General features: G+C 40.0%; 1 protein-coding gene across 1 annotated transcript; it reads right to left on the reverse strand.

Annotated features, from left to right (window-relative positions):
- Positions 1-1,168: 1,168 nt before the first annotated feature.
- On the reverse strand, positions 1,169-13,139 carry DDX18 (DEAD-box helicase 18). The gene is made up of 14 exons (XM_075028878.1): positions 12,941-13,139; positions 12,630-12,794; positions 11,478-11,621; positions 10,786-10,921; positions 10,210-10,310; positions 9,894-10,093; positions 9,691-9,805; positions 8,000-8,139; positions 6,429-6,590; positions 5,334-5,486; positions 4,491-4,604; positions 3,684-3,740; positions 2,639-2,816; positions 1,169-1,997 (listed from the first exon to the last, which is right to left on the reverse strand). The coding sequence occupies exons 1-14, from the start codon at positions 13,056-13,058 to the stop codon at positions 1,855-1,857; spliced, it is 1,926 nt and encodes a 641-aa protein (XP_074884979.1). The 5' UTR covers positions 13,059-13,139; the 3' UTR covers positions 1,169-1,854.
- Positions 13,140-15,862: the final 2,723 nt, after the last annotated feature.

Consider the following 15,862-nt stretch of genomic DNA (forward strand, 5'->3'; position numbering starts at 1 on the left):
AGACATGAGAACTACTTTGATGTGTATTATTTATAATACATAAGCAAACCTGGAATCAAAGATTAGAACTCAATGAGCCAGGCATCATGTACTTAGTATCGCTTACCCTTCAGAGCGGATTTTCCTTTTTCATTGCAACCCTGGAAGCGTAAGACATTCAAATCCCAGTAACAAAATTAATCTACTTAAATATTTTGACATATCAGAAGTTCTTAATATCTGACCAATGTTAATCAAGAGTCTTGAAAAGTCCATTAGGACTTAAAGTCAGCTCTTTCACAAAACGGGAAAAAAAGGCAACACTCAGTTCTGAATGGTGGAAGCACTAGCAACAGAACGGTCATACTATTTCCCCCCAAAATACGATCTGGTTTCTCTAAGGGTGGAAAGTTTGTTCACCAATGCTTTTGTGCAATACTTCAATGTGCATATGAAAGTTTTAAATCTGACATGCTACTTCAAAAGACCTAAGGAATGACGGTCCATTTTATACTGGAATAACTACATATACTTTTGTATTCCTAATTTGTCCTGGGTTACATTTTAGATGTAAATTAAAAGGTGTAGTCATACAGGGCCCAGATTTCTGGAATCTGTGACAGTTTAGTCTTTCCCTGCATTGATGGATATAAATTTTTGAAACACTATTGCCCACCACCATTGTAGCCTCCTAAGAATAGTTACGTACTTCTACAATGGTAGAGATCTGAAAAGAATATATGTAATACAGTTACTCTACTTTTGCCCAACTCGTGTATTCTTTTTGTACTTAAGTCTCCATGTTTGTTCTGTTTGCAATGTGTATTCTGCCCTCTTTCATTTCAGTCTTTTATATTTCTCCCTCAAAATATCCTTCCAGTATAGTTATAACCCATTTCTCTTTTTCTTTTATTGAGTCTCTCCACCCCCTCAATCCTGTGACAGTATCTTTGAGTTTGCCCATCTCTGATCTGATAAACTGAGACTAAAAAGCAACTAAGATACAACTGCAAAAATTCTCACTGCATCAAGGTTATGGAGCATTTAAAAAAAATATTATCTGGGCCAAGTGCTTCAATTTATGTAATCTGCTTTTCTTAATTGTCTTTGCATATTCATAAGAGCATACACTAGAAATTACCAGATGGATAAATTCAGATTTAAAAAGAACAGGAAGGAACACCAAACATTTCACTAGAATGTTGCCATTTTATCACAACATTAAAAGAAACAGTATTAAGCATATCCTAGATGTGCTATAAAAGATTTTTTTTTTTTTTAAATCTTGGACACTGTACTTGTTATACAGATACCATGACTAAAACTAATCACAAGCTCATACAACCTTAATTATTCATAGGTATGTTCTGTTCTAAAGGAATCTTCCTATATTCTTCAGCATATTTGATGGACAAGCAGAGTTCTGTAGCACTAAAAATCCTTGCAATGATTCAGGTCAGCAAAGCTTTTTTTAATCTCACACTATAATCTGTTCTTGCGTTGTATATTCCAACAATTTTCAGAGGTGTGCATAGAAAAAAGGGTACATGTAAAGCAAATTCTTCTATAAAACCTAAAGTATTTTTTCTTTCTTTAATGAAAAACTCTGTAGTATTGACTTAAGATAATTGTATTCAACTATCTTCTTCCTTACAACAAGTATGGCAAAATTAGCTGGCCATATTCTCCCTTTCTATCTTTAGTCTCCCTTCCAAAGAGTCTTCCTGAACTGAAAGATAAAAGATGTTCCCACAAACAAAACCATAAAGACGCCTAAAAACATGAACAGAGCAGCTTAAATTAGAAGTAACTGCCAGATAGTTTTGATCACGGTAGTCTATTCCAGTGCCACAAGCCATTTTAATGAATGTATGATTAACGAGAAAACTGCCGACTGTCCGATTTCTTGCTAATGTGTTTGAAGATTTTAGCTTTGTGGACGTTCTTCGATTTCTGGTAACCAAATCCCCCACCTCCACCTCTTTTCTGTAGTCTTCTGCCATGGTTGCTGTTCACATCTGGAATTTTATTGGTTAAAGAACTTAAAAAGGAATACTTTGAAATGTTGCTTTTTAGGTATTGTAAGGGTTATTAATGTGAGAAGAAATAGCAGCATTATACAAAAAGCTCAGCTGCATAACTACAGACAAAACTAGAACTTTGTGCCTATGGTTCTAAATAATGCTCTTCTTCCTCCAGTTGTCCAAGTTGGCCAAAGTACTACTGCTTCAAATTCCATCCACTGGCAAGTTTGACAGTAATCTAGACAGAGCCTTCTATTTCACACTCTTCCACCTCTATTTCAATATTCCATGATTATTAAACTTACGCACTTACCTTTCAATGAAAATAATTTTGCATGGAGAACAGCACTCTAGAACACGTATGCATTCCAGCATCTGCTACCCCACAGCAACTGAAGCACGTACAGCATGTACATACATTAAACTATAGATGTTTGTAGGCAATTTTTGCAGTTTTAGTATTTGCTATTTAACATTTTCTTTGATAACCTATTGCTGGAGCATGATGCATTTATGTGATTAATAGCAAAAAATAATAATAATCAGAATTTGAAGTAGCATAGGAACTTCAGTAAGTTGCATTTAACATTTATAACACAGAAATTCAGCTTTGAAATACTGCAGTAAAAGGATACTGAGGTCAACAAAGGGAGGAATTTTAAAACCAAATGAAAGGCTGACTTTGGGAAGATCCAAGTTATTGACATTATAGATCTGCTTCAGAGAATGGGAATCATAAGCTCTAATGTAGGCTTTGTATGCTTCCTGGGCTGACTTGTGAAGGAAGTAGTTCTTCTCAATCAGTTTTTCCAGCTGTTGGAGGAAAAAAACCCAACAAACGAATGACAAAACAAGACACATATCCAATTATAGCTGTAAGAACTGTATAAATTATATTCAAGTAGATTATTTACTGTGTGAGTTGTAGTGACATTCACTATTCACTCAGCAAAATTGCCCTGTGACAGTAGAGTGCACATACATATATTAGAGTGCTTTTATAAACAAATAGAGGGACAAAAAAGCCTGAAGCTGAATTACAGTACAAAGCCACAGCAATATGAAAATTTACAGAAATATTAAATTGGGTTGTCCCAATCAAGAAGGAGTATACAACTGCAGTCACACCATGAAACTATGTGTATTGAGAATTAATGGACAACAACAGTATACTTTTAAGGCAGACATCTAAACTGTACCATTCCATGTAATTCTATACAGTCTTATCTATTGTGGTGCAAATGCATTGTAAAATAAGCAGTATTAATTCTAAGACAAAAATACAGATGCACTATTGTAGACTGAGACATTTTACAGCTACCAAAACTCCATTTGCTATGCCAGACAAGAACCTTCTGTTCAAAAACTGAAAGCAGGGTTACATCACTGTGGTTTTGCAATGTAATGCGAAAAAACAATTCTTACAAGCAAATTCATACTGTATCATGATGACAATTTAGTACTAGATATTAAAATTCATCTTTAATTTCTAAACTTTTTATCATTTTACTGTCTTCAAAGGACAACATGGCAGGAGGATTTACTGCACAGTACTCACCTACCGGAACTTTTCCAAACAAGCACACACATTTTTAAAATGCAGTTGTTATAAACTAACAGTCTCCATATAAATTACTATATAGATATTCAGAGTAGCTGTAGTATGAAGTCATTTCATACCTGAGACTGGATGTCTGAAATTTTTGACCAGGAAAATTCAAATTCACTTAGTGGTACCTTAAAAAAAAAAAAAAAAAGGAAAAAGAAAAGAAAGAAAATATCAAAATTATTTATACTGTGTAAATAACAAATGTGTTTAAGAACTAAGACAAATAGAAGACGACCCACTAGATAACAGAAGATTCCTTTTTTAATATCACAGCTGTATCTGTAAAGTGCCTTTACATCAATATGTCAGTATCATCATTTCCTTTAAGCTACAGTAATTAAGATGCCAGTATGACACTTTCACCACTTTAGCTTTTGCTTTAGAAGCTATACCACTTTTGTTACAAGTGGCAAAACTCTGTAAACAAGCCCATCAAGAGAGCAACCAAGAAACTACATGCAGTTCTATCATAGTAAAATGATTCTATTTAGAAGGTGGCTACACTATTTTTGGAATTGAACAAAATGCAATTGAATCTTTGAAAAGAAAAAATAAAAACTGCAGAAGCAGCATCTGGGTTTTAATTTCCTCTGGATGGTCAAACTCCCAGTATCCTTCCACAGAAAGTTCACAGGAAATGTATTTATTTTTTAGTAACACAAGTTGCACAGTTGCAAAGCAACTATAAATACACTCAATATTGACTTTCATGCTGCTGACTTTAAAGTCAGGTGTTCAGTTAAGTATCTTCTAAGCAACAGAATGCTTTTTGCTTTAAAAATTAAAATGTTTGATTAATCATTACAGGTTTTGCCTTTAAAAACCTATTGCACAGTAAAAATAATAATAATAAAAAATAAATCCAGACATAAGTTTACCCTGGCTTGTTTTAGGTAACGAAGAAAGCCCAGTTCTTCTGGTCGTAAAATGAGCAGAGCGTGTCCTCTACCATTTATGCCTCTGGCAGTTCTACCAACACGATGAATATATTCCTTTTGGAAAGAATAAGAAACAGCAAGTCCAATTAGTCTTTCAAATATGTAATAATCAAGCAGCTTCACCCCCCCTTCCCCCAATTTAACATTAATATGGTGTAATGCATCATCCATTATTTTTTAAGACTTTTTCTTAGTACTGACACACGGATGAGGGAAACCAAGTGCGGACGATGCAAAGCGTAATTAGGCTGAGACAGAACACCTGGCTAAAAGTATTTTACCTTTTACTGAAGAAAAAAAAATGTAGTCTACTGTAACTGAAAATTAAACTTTGCTTTTGGTATATTTGCTGTGTATATTTGTCAAAACTTCTGAGTTTTTTGAGTTTTACTTGTTTACACTGGACGTTTATTCAAATAAGAATACTGACATTTAAGTAAAAATAAAATTTCCACTGGAAAACCTGTTAGGGATTCAGGGGTGCACATATAAACTCATACTCCTCCTGAAAAGTGTTCTGTTGTTCAGTTGATAAGATTTTAAATTAATTTAACAGCACAAAGAATAATGTTTTAAAAAGCAACTCTTAAAAAGCTAATGAAGGTCTCAGCTAGGTGCAGTATTTCCTAGGAGCTGGTGAAAGGAAGTGGAAGCAATCAGCTGCTAGATATGAACATGGCTGAATCTTGACCTCTGTCAAGCAGCAGCTTCAGCTTTTCTGTGCAAGCTTGTTTGCTAGGATTTAGTTTGTTGCTGTGAAGTTTCTCTATTTCTTTAACTTACTTTTGGATCATCTGGAGGGTCATACTGGACAATCCAGTCAACTTCAGGAATATCCAATCCTCTGGCAGCTACATCAGTGCACAACAGTATTCCAGATTCTGCATTACAGAACTGGAAAAATGTTGTAGTACGTTTGGTTTGTTTCTGCTTGCCCTAAAAGGAAACAAACACATTATGGATCAAATACCAACTAACAACAACAGCAACAAATCTGCCAACTTGTAAGCTTAAATCTATTTCCCAGTTCACGTATTATATCACTGTAGAAAATATAAACTAGTTTGGGGCATCTTTCCATATCATGGACTACATGAAGTGGTATCTCTCACAGGTTATACTGTATCTTCCAAAGCATTAAAAATTTGGTTGCGCGAGTATTCTTTTCAGGGGGACTGCATAAATGCCTGAAGTTCAGAAAAAGGACATTTGCAAGTCTAGCAACATGTTAGATAGATTACAGGTTAAAAAACCCAAGCAAACAAAAACCATACTTGTAACAGTTCTATTGAAGTATAGCAAGAAAATACCTAAAAGAACAAAATAATAATAAAAAATAAAATAAAAGACATTTGTGGTCAGTTACAACTGTTTCATAAACTTTCAGTCAATTCTTTCTCCTAAACTATGCATTTTATGGTTTTGATAAAAAATTTAAAATACTCATCCAAATGGCAAGAATTGGCATAGTACAACCAAACATCACCCTGGCCTTAAAAAAAGCACCCAACGTGTCAGGGATCAGTGTTTGGATTCCTCTGACAATAGCTTTGCTCCACAAATTGAGTTTTAATGCTTGTGAAAGGCAACCCCCTTGGAAGAAAACAAAAAGCTTTCTACACACAGAGCATTAATTAGTATCAGAGTTCAGCCCTGGCTTGGAAAATAGCAAGATTAACAATATTGAAGTGTTGTTATTACATAGTCTTTGCTTTATCTCTTTCTTCTACAGACTAATCAAGATCATCACCAGTTTTGTGAGCAGGGTGTCTGTTTATTAGAAACTGGACTGAAATAAACAAGGCAAATGTAAGGTCAGTAACAACTTAGAGGTACTATCAGAGTAATTAAAAATAAATTAATGAATAAAATACTTACGTGAATAGCCAAAACAGGCAGATCAATATAGTTGAGTAATTCATAATGGTACTTCACTGACATACATGAAGAAAAAAATACCATTAGTTTCTTTTTCCGGTTCTTCTTGAGGAATGTGAAGAGCAAAAGGAATCTTTTTTCTGATGGACACACTACATACCCCTGGAAAATTTTTAAATATTGTTAAACAAAGTAGTATGGAACAAACTTTTGTTTCAGCAATACAATTAAATCAGGGAAGCATTATGTTGTGAAACAAATATGCCAAATAGTTAATTTTTCCAGGTATATTGGGCCAAACCATTTGATTTAGTGTCTATCCCTCACCTTGGTATATGAAACTCCTAAAGATGATGAGCTTCCCCTGTACTGGGCACTGGTGAGGCCGCACCTCGAGTCCTGTGTTCAGTTTTGGGCCCCTCACTACAGGAAAGACATTGAGGTGCTGGAGCCTGTCCAGAGGAGGACAACCAAGTTGGTGAGGGGCCTGGAGCACAACTCTTATGGGGAGTGGCTGAGGGAGCTGGGGCTGTTTAGTCTGGAGAAGAGGAGGCTGAGGGGAGACCTTATCGCTCTCTACAGCTACCTGAAGGGGGGTTGTAGTGAGGTGGGTGCTGGTCTCTTCTGTCAGGTGGCTGGTAATAGGACAAGAGGAAATGGCCTCAAGTTGAGGCAAGGGAGATTTAGGTTAGATATTAGGAAAAAATTTTTTACAGAGAGGGTTGTCAGACATTGGAATAGGCTGCCCAAGGAAGTGGTTGAGTCACCATCCCTGGAGGTATTCAAAAAGTGAGTAGATGGGGTACTTCAGGACATGGTTTAGTGGGCATGGTTGATGGTTGGACTCGATGATCTAGAAGGTCTTTTCCAACCTAAATGATTCTATGATTCTAACTTGGCGAGAAACTTACTATACTAACTTGAAATATGAAGAAGTAATTGTTAATTAATTCTTCAATCTAATTTAAGTTCAGTGAAAAGTGATTAGTTTATACAATAAAAATTCATTTCAGTTACTGTGAATTACTGACATTAGGCATGAAAAAACTGCATAGGGTTCTTAGCATTTTTTTATTATTTCAAGAATTTTATTTTATGGAATTCTTGCTACTGGTTTACTCTTTTAAGGTAATACACAGCTACTAGTAATTTTATAACAACACTAATCATGTCAACTGCACAAACACAGAAACTGCTGTGCAACTCCAGTTAGCTATTATATGAAGCAGCAACAATGAAATACATCTGAAGTACATATATGTCTAGTCAGTAATGTGGAAAATAGTTAGACAACTGGAGCTTACGTATGTAACATAGACAGGAATAGACAAGTGTAAGTAACTATAGTACTATTTCATGAGGTTTTATATCATCTGTCGTGCAAACATTGACTAGATGTGTATAACTTCCTATAGTTAGCAGACTGAATAAAGCACTTTAGGCAACTGATAGCTTTTGCCCATTAGGATGGTAAACACCATTTAAGACAGTGTTTGTACAACCCAGTTAAAAACACATAGGCTTTGATATGTTCACAAATCATACCCCTTTTAATAACATTTGTGTTTTACCTGTTCAAGACCATCTACTGTTGCTGTCTCCTTGTTATCATCAACCCCAACATATAGTGGCTCTTTCTTCAGAGATATCTTTGCCAGATCTTCAACCTTTCTGGTTTGTGTAGCAGAAAAAAGCATCGTCTGTCTGCGCTCTGAAAAAATATTTGGAAAGACAGCCTCATTTTTTAAAGAAGAATTCAAATAGCAAGTCCATAAAATCTCTAGCTGCAAACTTCCCTGAGCAAGTCTTCTATTTTTTTAAAATGAAATTCTAATTCAAACATACTGCTGCTGACAAACAAAAAGAGGTGCAATTGTATTATGGATTGTACAGGATGATTACTTAGGCTGCCCCCACCCCCAAAATCCTATCAAAACACTATATTCTTTCTCTCTGGGAAATGTTAATAATCATTTGCACTCCAATTTAGACACAAAACAATTATTTAAATGGAGACCAACCTTGTAATTCTAACTATAAATTGATTTCATTTGCATGAATAGTAAAATGTTTTTTAAAAAAAAATTGTGCTAGAGATTGTGCAAGAAAAAACTTACAAAAACCAAAGAGCATTGTAAATGTTTGTCTTGCATAGTCAGTCTAGAAGATACACAAATGTGCATGTTATTTAATCACGTGGCAGTATGTTCGTACTGAGCCTCAGTGACTTCCATGGTCTTAGAGCAGGTGTAGGAAATCTCTTGCCTGCCTATCACCTCTCAGCTCAAAAATATATCCTCATCCTGTAACATTTTCTTGTTACACGAGTACGTGGAAAATGCATACTTAGGCTGTTCCATTTCACAACTGCAAGAACAGTAGCAGTTGTTCTTGCTGAAGAACTGGTGCCACCATTTTTAAATTTTATTTTTTGTCTATTTTGAAGTGTCTGTTTTAAAATATAATTTCTTTCCTAATGGGACAAAAACAAATTGAACTCATGCAAAGTAAAAATTTCTTTTATCTATCATTTTCCACTTCATGAAAAACATGTAATTTTCCTAGTCTTCCTTCTCTTTCCATTTTTAGCACTGTTCACTAATATTCTTCACAGGATGTTATTTATTAGATTTATGTATCTGCATTTTAAACACGCAGATCTGAATTTCAATATTTAAGATGTGGAACCTCAAAATATTTATCACTGATTTTTTTATATACTATTTCCATGGGGGAGGTTTTCTACATTTTGAAAGTTAAAGGGAGAGCCTTGCTAACTCTGAGAATGTGTTTAACACATCAATTACGAAGAATAGCTAAGTGGAAAGTGAGGGAAAGAAAATTTTAAGGTAAACACTTAAACTTCCTTAAGATACTGTTCTCTGAGGCATGAAGAAAATTCAAACTGCAAGTCAGAAGACCTTTTTCCTTATATTTAAGCCTTATTAGGAAATAATGAATTGCAGGAAATAAATGGGCAGAGGAAGATGAATGAGAGAACGTAGACGTTAAACTAAAAGGATCTTACATGAACAGAATTATAGCCCTAAAGTGCATATGAAAACTCTGTCCTTCATATAAATGATGTTAAAGTAATATATACTAGCTATCAGGAAAAAAGAACAGAGTAAGACAATCACTCTGAAGTGCATTTACAGAACTATAAAAATTAATGACTTCTCTTATAATAATTGAGTCATAAAGAAGACATAATGTTAGTCAAGTGATTTCCAGGAAAGACAGATTTTTTTTCTTTCCTTACTTGGTAGAAGTTTTATGATCTGTTTCATTTCTTCTTCAAATCCAACCTCCAAGATACGATCCGCCTCATCAATTACCAAACACTGCAAGTTCTTATACATGAAACCTGGAGTGTTCTAGAAGATTAACAAATTCAGAGTCAGACAGGGACAGGAGTTTCATTATGTTTCAGTAACACAGATTAGGCATCAATATTTTATCTACCTGCATATGATCAAGCAGTCTTCCTGGTGTTGCTACAATGATGTTGATTCCATTTCCAAGTTTCTGTGCTTCTGCTGATCTGTTACTACCCCCCATTATCAGACCATAGGTGTGAACATGATGATTCATAAGTTCTTTAAGAACTCCGTAGGTTTGCATAGCAAGCTCTCGAGTAGGAGAAAGAATAATAACACCCGTTCCTAAAAAACACACCAATCAGACAAGACTAAGTTAAAACTCATCCAATCCCTCTCCTCGCCACATCCCTCAATGGCTGCGCCACAGTAAAATTAAACTGTGAAACGAAGAGCCTTACCATTTCTAGGCATGAATTTTAGCTTGTAGATGAGCTCTACTGCAGGAATAAGAAACGCAAGTGTTTTGCCACTGCCTGTTTTTGCGGCTGCTAAAATATCCCTGTATGCAGTGGTTAGAAAAAGAAGTATTTAGTTGATCGTACAGAAAAAAGAACAATCCTATTTTGTACAATGCTGACAACATAAAAACATAACATGGCTTAAAGGAAACCAGTAGAGTTAGTATTAAGAGCTTGGTGGTCCACAGCATTGTGTCACTATGTCTCTAGTGACAGATCTGAGACAGTGTCTTTGAGACACACTGACAAGAAGACTAGGGAAAACAGACTCCCCTGCTTTCAAAGCTGAATGCAAAGCAGCTTCCATGAGCTTACCCTAATACTTGTTCACAGGCAACACAGACATACTTTGTTAACTTGTATTAATGTCTATAAACAAAACACGTAAAACATATGAGAACACATTTTAAAAAAAAAGTTTAGCTGCAAAAAATCACATTTCATGTATTTAGCTTGCTAGCAAAATTTACACAACATTTGAGGTCAATACAGTGATTAAAAAGACTGATTTCTTACCTGCCTTCCAGAAGCGGCTTAATACTTTTATGCTGAATTTCGGTCATGTGCGTAAAACCCATGTCATTTATTCCTTTCAATGTATTCTCACTGACAACACCAGCCAGGGAAGTAAAAGAATTGTCTTCAAAAGCACCTGAAATGAGAGGGTAAAACAAAAAATATTCAAACTTATTTAGTTTCATGTTCAAACTATTCAATGCCATCTATCCTCTGAGATTACCCAGCTAAAATTGACCTAGATAAAAAAAAAAAATAATCAAAGGACTTTTTCTTATTCCTTTCTACCACAAAATGCCAAGACATTGACAAAATACTGTGTATGAATGTGTTCCTACGAATACTACACAGAGCTGTTAAAAATGAACACGAATGCACTGCTTCTCCGGCCAGATTTACTAGTTGTATACCTCCATCTTGCTCTTCATTGACTTTTTCCTCTATAGTTAAGCATATGTGTGCATATGTTTTAAAACAGTTTTTCACTAGTAATTTTAAGAGTAACAGGAGCATGTACCTAATAAAAACTCCAAAGAACAGTAACTGAGTAACAGCTGTACACTTGCCAGTGTCATGTCACCTATATTCAAACACCTGGCTTATAAAGCTAATTTGAAAAATGCAACTTGCTCTGAAAGAAAGCGTTAGACCTTGGCTTTCTGCACACGTACAAAAAAGAGAACACGAGATACCTGTTACACCTAGTGGTAAACTGGGCACTTCATCCTCCTCCCCCTCCTCCTCTTCCGCTTCTTTCTCTCCAGAATCCTGCTCATCTTCATCTTCTACCCCCACAGATTCATCTTCTTCACTTTTTGCTTTTTTAGCTTGTACATCTAGAGCGTCATTTTACAGAAGACAAGTCAGTTAGAGATATGAAGGGCATGTTCCTCATTAGAAGTTGTTCCACAGACTGATTTTCTTTAGTCTGTAATCCACGTACAAACATCATGCTTTTTTCATGGGGTGGGAGCGGGAGGCAGAAGGGGTGGCAAGGTTTCTGTGGAACTTTCTGAAGCAGAGAGCAAAAAATTCAGAAGTTCCTTACACACAGTCCGCTTTGCACTGTACAGCAGCGAAGCTTAATGCATACTATATGAAATTTTTTGTGGAAATGAGGAACAAGTTGCAAAATTCTTTCCTATCTGTAATGCAGACATCAAGTTTCCAAGGCGGTTTGTGCTCAGGTCATGTGAAATGTAATGTCTGTTCTGTTCTAAGTACCTGAATCCTCAGAAAACTGCAAGAAAAGACCTGTTTATTTCCATAACCATGGGAAGTATCACTAAGATCAAACACATAAAAGATGGAAGCTTCAAATATATATAAAAATATACATGTGTGCACATATATATATATGTACAAAAATCTAGCAATATTTGCAGGATGCAATTTTTTGTGGTAGTTTCCCAGTATACTTTAGTTTAATAATATACAGATGTTGCCAAAGGCTGGATGCATTGCTAAAAAGATGTAGTGACTGGACGCTCAGAAACCATCTATCTGTCAAATCTCTACTTTGAAAAACAGTATAGGTATTTGTATAATAAACAAGCAAAACATCGAAACTTAACGTTAGAAAGCAGAATCCTATGCAACAATTAAATTAGTTGCTACGGGTTTAGTATATATCAGGGTTCAACTGTTGCAGCTGGAATAAGGAAACAGGTAACACGGAAGGCCTCCAGGGCTTTAAAAGGTACCCCAGACCAACACACGGTACTTCTCCCAGTCCAGCCCACAAATCCCCTCCGACAGGGCGGAGAAGGACAGCAGGCGCTTGGCGGGCTCTCCGAGACCCACTCAGCCCTGGGAGACGCGCTGTGTTTGCTGAGATAACGTACCGCCACCCGCATTCGCCACCGCTTTCCTCTTCTTCTTCTTCCTCTTCTTCTCCTCCCCGCCGCGGGGGCCGGCAGCATCTGCGGCCTCCGAGGCCGCTCCGGCCGCCGCCGCCTCCGCCTCCTCCTCCGGGGGCCCCTGCGATGCCGCCTCGCCCGGCGCAGACACTGCACGGCGCGGAGACACGTTTCAGAGAGAAAGGGGGGAAAAAACCCACAAAGTCAGACACGGCTGCGCAAGCGCTCGGTGGGGGAGAGGCTCCGCACGGCCGCCCGCCCGGCCCCGGCCCCGGCCCGGCCCGGCCCGGCCGTACCTGCCCCCTCGGCCGCCCGCAGCTTCAGGTTGCGCTGCCGCAGCTTCAGGTTGCGCTTGTGGATCTTCCTGCGGAGCAGCCGCATGGGCAGGCTGCCCGCGGCCACCGACACCGACATCTCCGCCGCCTCCCTCCGCTCACCCCGCCGCACGTGGGGACGGCGGCTCGACTCGGCTCGGCTCGGCGCGGCGTATCCGGGCCCCGCCGGAACCCCCCGCCCCGGTAACCGGCCCGCCAGGCCTGACGGGCGGCCCGCAGCGGCCTCCGGCGGAGCGGCGGAGACAGCGCCGCGCAGCCCGGCGGGGCCCGCGCCTGGCCGGGGGGCCGTGCCCGGGACCCCGGTCCCCGGTGCCCTGTAGCTCAGAGAGCGGGGGCGGAAAACGCCCCCTTCTACCCCGAGGGAGGGAGTCGGCGTCTCCGCCGCGGACCCCCCTGCCCCGCAGCAACCCTGTGCCCGGGGGCGCTGCCTCCGCTCCCGGCTGCAGGTGTTGAGCTGCGGCGGGAGCGAGCAACGCTCCCGGGCATCCAGCCCGCCGGCCGTGCGCTCCGCTGGCATCCCCGGGGGACGCAGCACGCAGCGGTGTTCAACACCCTGATGCCGACTTCCAGCCCTAAAGCGGGTGAAACTTCCAGGCTTGCAGAACGCCCGGCCCCGACCCTGGGGAGAAGGGACACGGCTGCGCCTTGCCTGAGTCCCGCATCTTCGGTTAGCCACCTGGTCCGCTCTCTGTTCCTCCTGATGGGGGCAAAGAACATGGAAATCCCCGGGATTTTCACCAGCTTGGCGTGTTAGCGAGCGGGCCAAATGTGGGAGCCCCTCATTTCCAGACCATGGTTTCCTGGAGTTCTATTCGGGAGCGCTTTCCAGCTGGAGCTCCCCGCTGCACCGCGATTCCGTGATGGGCAGCATGACCTTTCCTTCCAGGGTCCTCCGGCTTTTTGCCTCTGCATCCTCTTCCAAACCAAAGAGTGATTCCTGCGGGCCGAAATGCAGCGCCCTTCAGGGCCTTCTTGACCAGCAGATGGCACAAACAGTACAGGAATTTACGGCGGATTGCTGTACTGTCTTGAACGAGTAACCACCGTGTTCTTGGAAATCTGAATGACTACCAGCTGTGTAAGGTTCAGCTTGCGATGCCTTGCTGTAGCGCAGAATAAGCTGCAGAACTATGACTATATTAATTTCGAAGTGTTTATTGCATATAACTTTTTTTAAAAAGCTACTGATGGTAAGAGATGAAACAAAAGGTATTTTTCACCATCTGTAATTGTTGTCCTGCAGAGGTCATGTGGATCGCCAGGATAAGAACTGGATTTGTTTTGCCAGAGCTTCAGAATATGAAGCATGTAATCTTGTCCTGACTTTCACGGACTGGGTAACAGGTCTGGCCACTGGCTTACTAAATTGAAAGGACAACCGCCATCCCCATCAGCTGCATTTGAAAATAAACTGAACCATCCTCAGCGAGAAAGGCTTTTGGTACAAAACTCCAGGGGAACTCAGTTCAAGGCTGAATTTTAAGCAGGTAGAAGTTCCTTGCTGCCACTTAGTGTAATTTAGGTTCTGGACATATTTTCTTCCTGACTACCTTACATTGTGTCTGCAGAATATATTTTTAAGTAGACAGGGGTTTGCCCTTCCTAATCTGTGCTGATTTACACGTATGTGACTAGGTTTACTGTTTGGATCCAGATTTAACCCAGGTGGTGCTCCTTTCTGGAATATGGTCATTGTGCAAATAGAGTGAATTAAAAATCTGGGCAGGAGGGAGCTGACACTAATACTTACACTGAGGGAGGAGAAAATTATGTCTTTTGGACATGGCAAGGTCCACATGTTCCTATCTTAACCAGTAGTGCCAGGACCACTGCTATTTTGCTTTCACCCATGTCATCACACCTCCAGCTCTGCCAAGAATTAGAACCTGGAAACCCTGGTCTGGTAAAGCCCTAAATAAAGAGCTCACCTCCTCTGCCCAATGCGCACTCACAGAGTCGCAGCAATAATAGGCACAAACCCTCCTCCTCGACCACTGATGGAGCCTGATTCAAGCTGATTGACAACCCATGTCCAGTCTGAGCCCCCTCCTTGTTCCTGCAAGCCAGCGATTGCAAGGGCACAAGATGAAGCTGCTTTGGGCCACCCTTTTAACCTGTGCAGGTATCCCACCTTGCTCCCTGGGAGATAATCAGGCCAGCAATTCTTCAGCCTACCTCTAACCAGACAGAAAAACCTTGGCACATGCTCCCAGAAGAGGATCTGGGCAATAAATCAACATGCACGGTTTTGTTTCACTTAGAGCTCAAGATGGGCAAGGATGAGGTGGGTTAGCTCTTTAGCTCTAGGTCACCAGTTCTGCACATGGCCAGGTTGTGAGGGCTGGGATTTCCAGATCAGCAGATGATCTTCCTCCATTTCTCTGGGGTTCTTCCTAGGAATCCTCTCATTTTAGTGTTTGCTTAAGGGCATTAAAAGGAGAGGCCAAAGGTTGAACAGATCTTGGAGAGCAAATCTGCGCCTTGCAGAGCTGCCTAGAAAAAAACATTCCTCTTGCCAGTGCTGTCCCACTGGCATCTGCCGTGACTGCAACACTGGGATGCTCCACTGAAATTATCTGCCCCAGCCATGCCTGAGCCTCCCCCCATGCAGCACCCAGAGGACCTGCTACAGCAGCACACACTCAGACTGTCTTGAATCAGGCTCCATCGGTGGTCGAGGAGGAGGGTTTGTGCCTATTATTGCTGCGACTCCGTGAGTGGGAATTGGGCAGAGGGTGGGTGCTGCACCACTCTCCACTGTGGGTGCCCACCCCCTCCAGGCAGGTTTCAAACAGAGGGATGCACAGCGTGGTGAGCAGCTGCTCTCTCCTTTGCTACTTGAACTGCGGGACTTTTTGTAAGAGTCCTGTGGTTTCAACAAAA

This window comes from Buteo buteo, chromosome 5 (assembly GCF_964188355.1).
Source record: "Buteo buteo chromosome 5, bButBut1.hap1.1, whole genome shotgun sequence".
Classification (NCBI taxonomy): Eukaryota; Metazoa; Chordata; class Aves; order Accipitriformes; family Accipitridae; genus Buteo; species Buteo buteo.

Excerpts from the sequence above, each read along its gene's own strand:
- DDX18 (XM_075028878.1), bottom strand. The coding sequence starts at position 13,058 with ATGTCGGTGTCGGTGGCCGCGGGCAGCCTGCCCATGCGGCTGCTCCGC. Across the intron at positions 10,094-10,209 it reads AAAATTCATGCCTAGAAATG|GAACGGGTGTTATTATTCTT; the intron begins GTAAGGCTCTTC and ends TGTGTTTTTTAG. Across the intron at positions 5,487-6,428 it reads TGCCTGTTTTGGCTATTCAC|GGCAAGCAGAAACAAACCAA; the intron begins GTAAGTATTTTA and ends GTTTCCTTTTAG.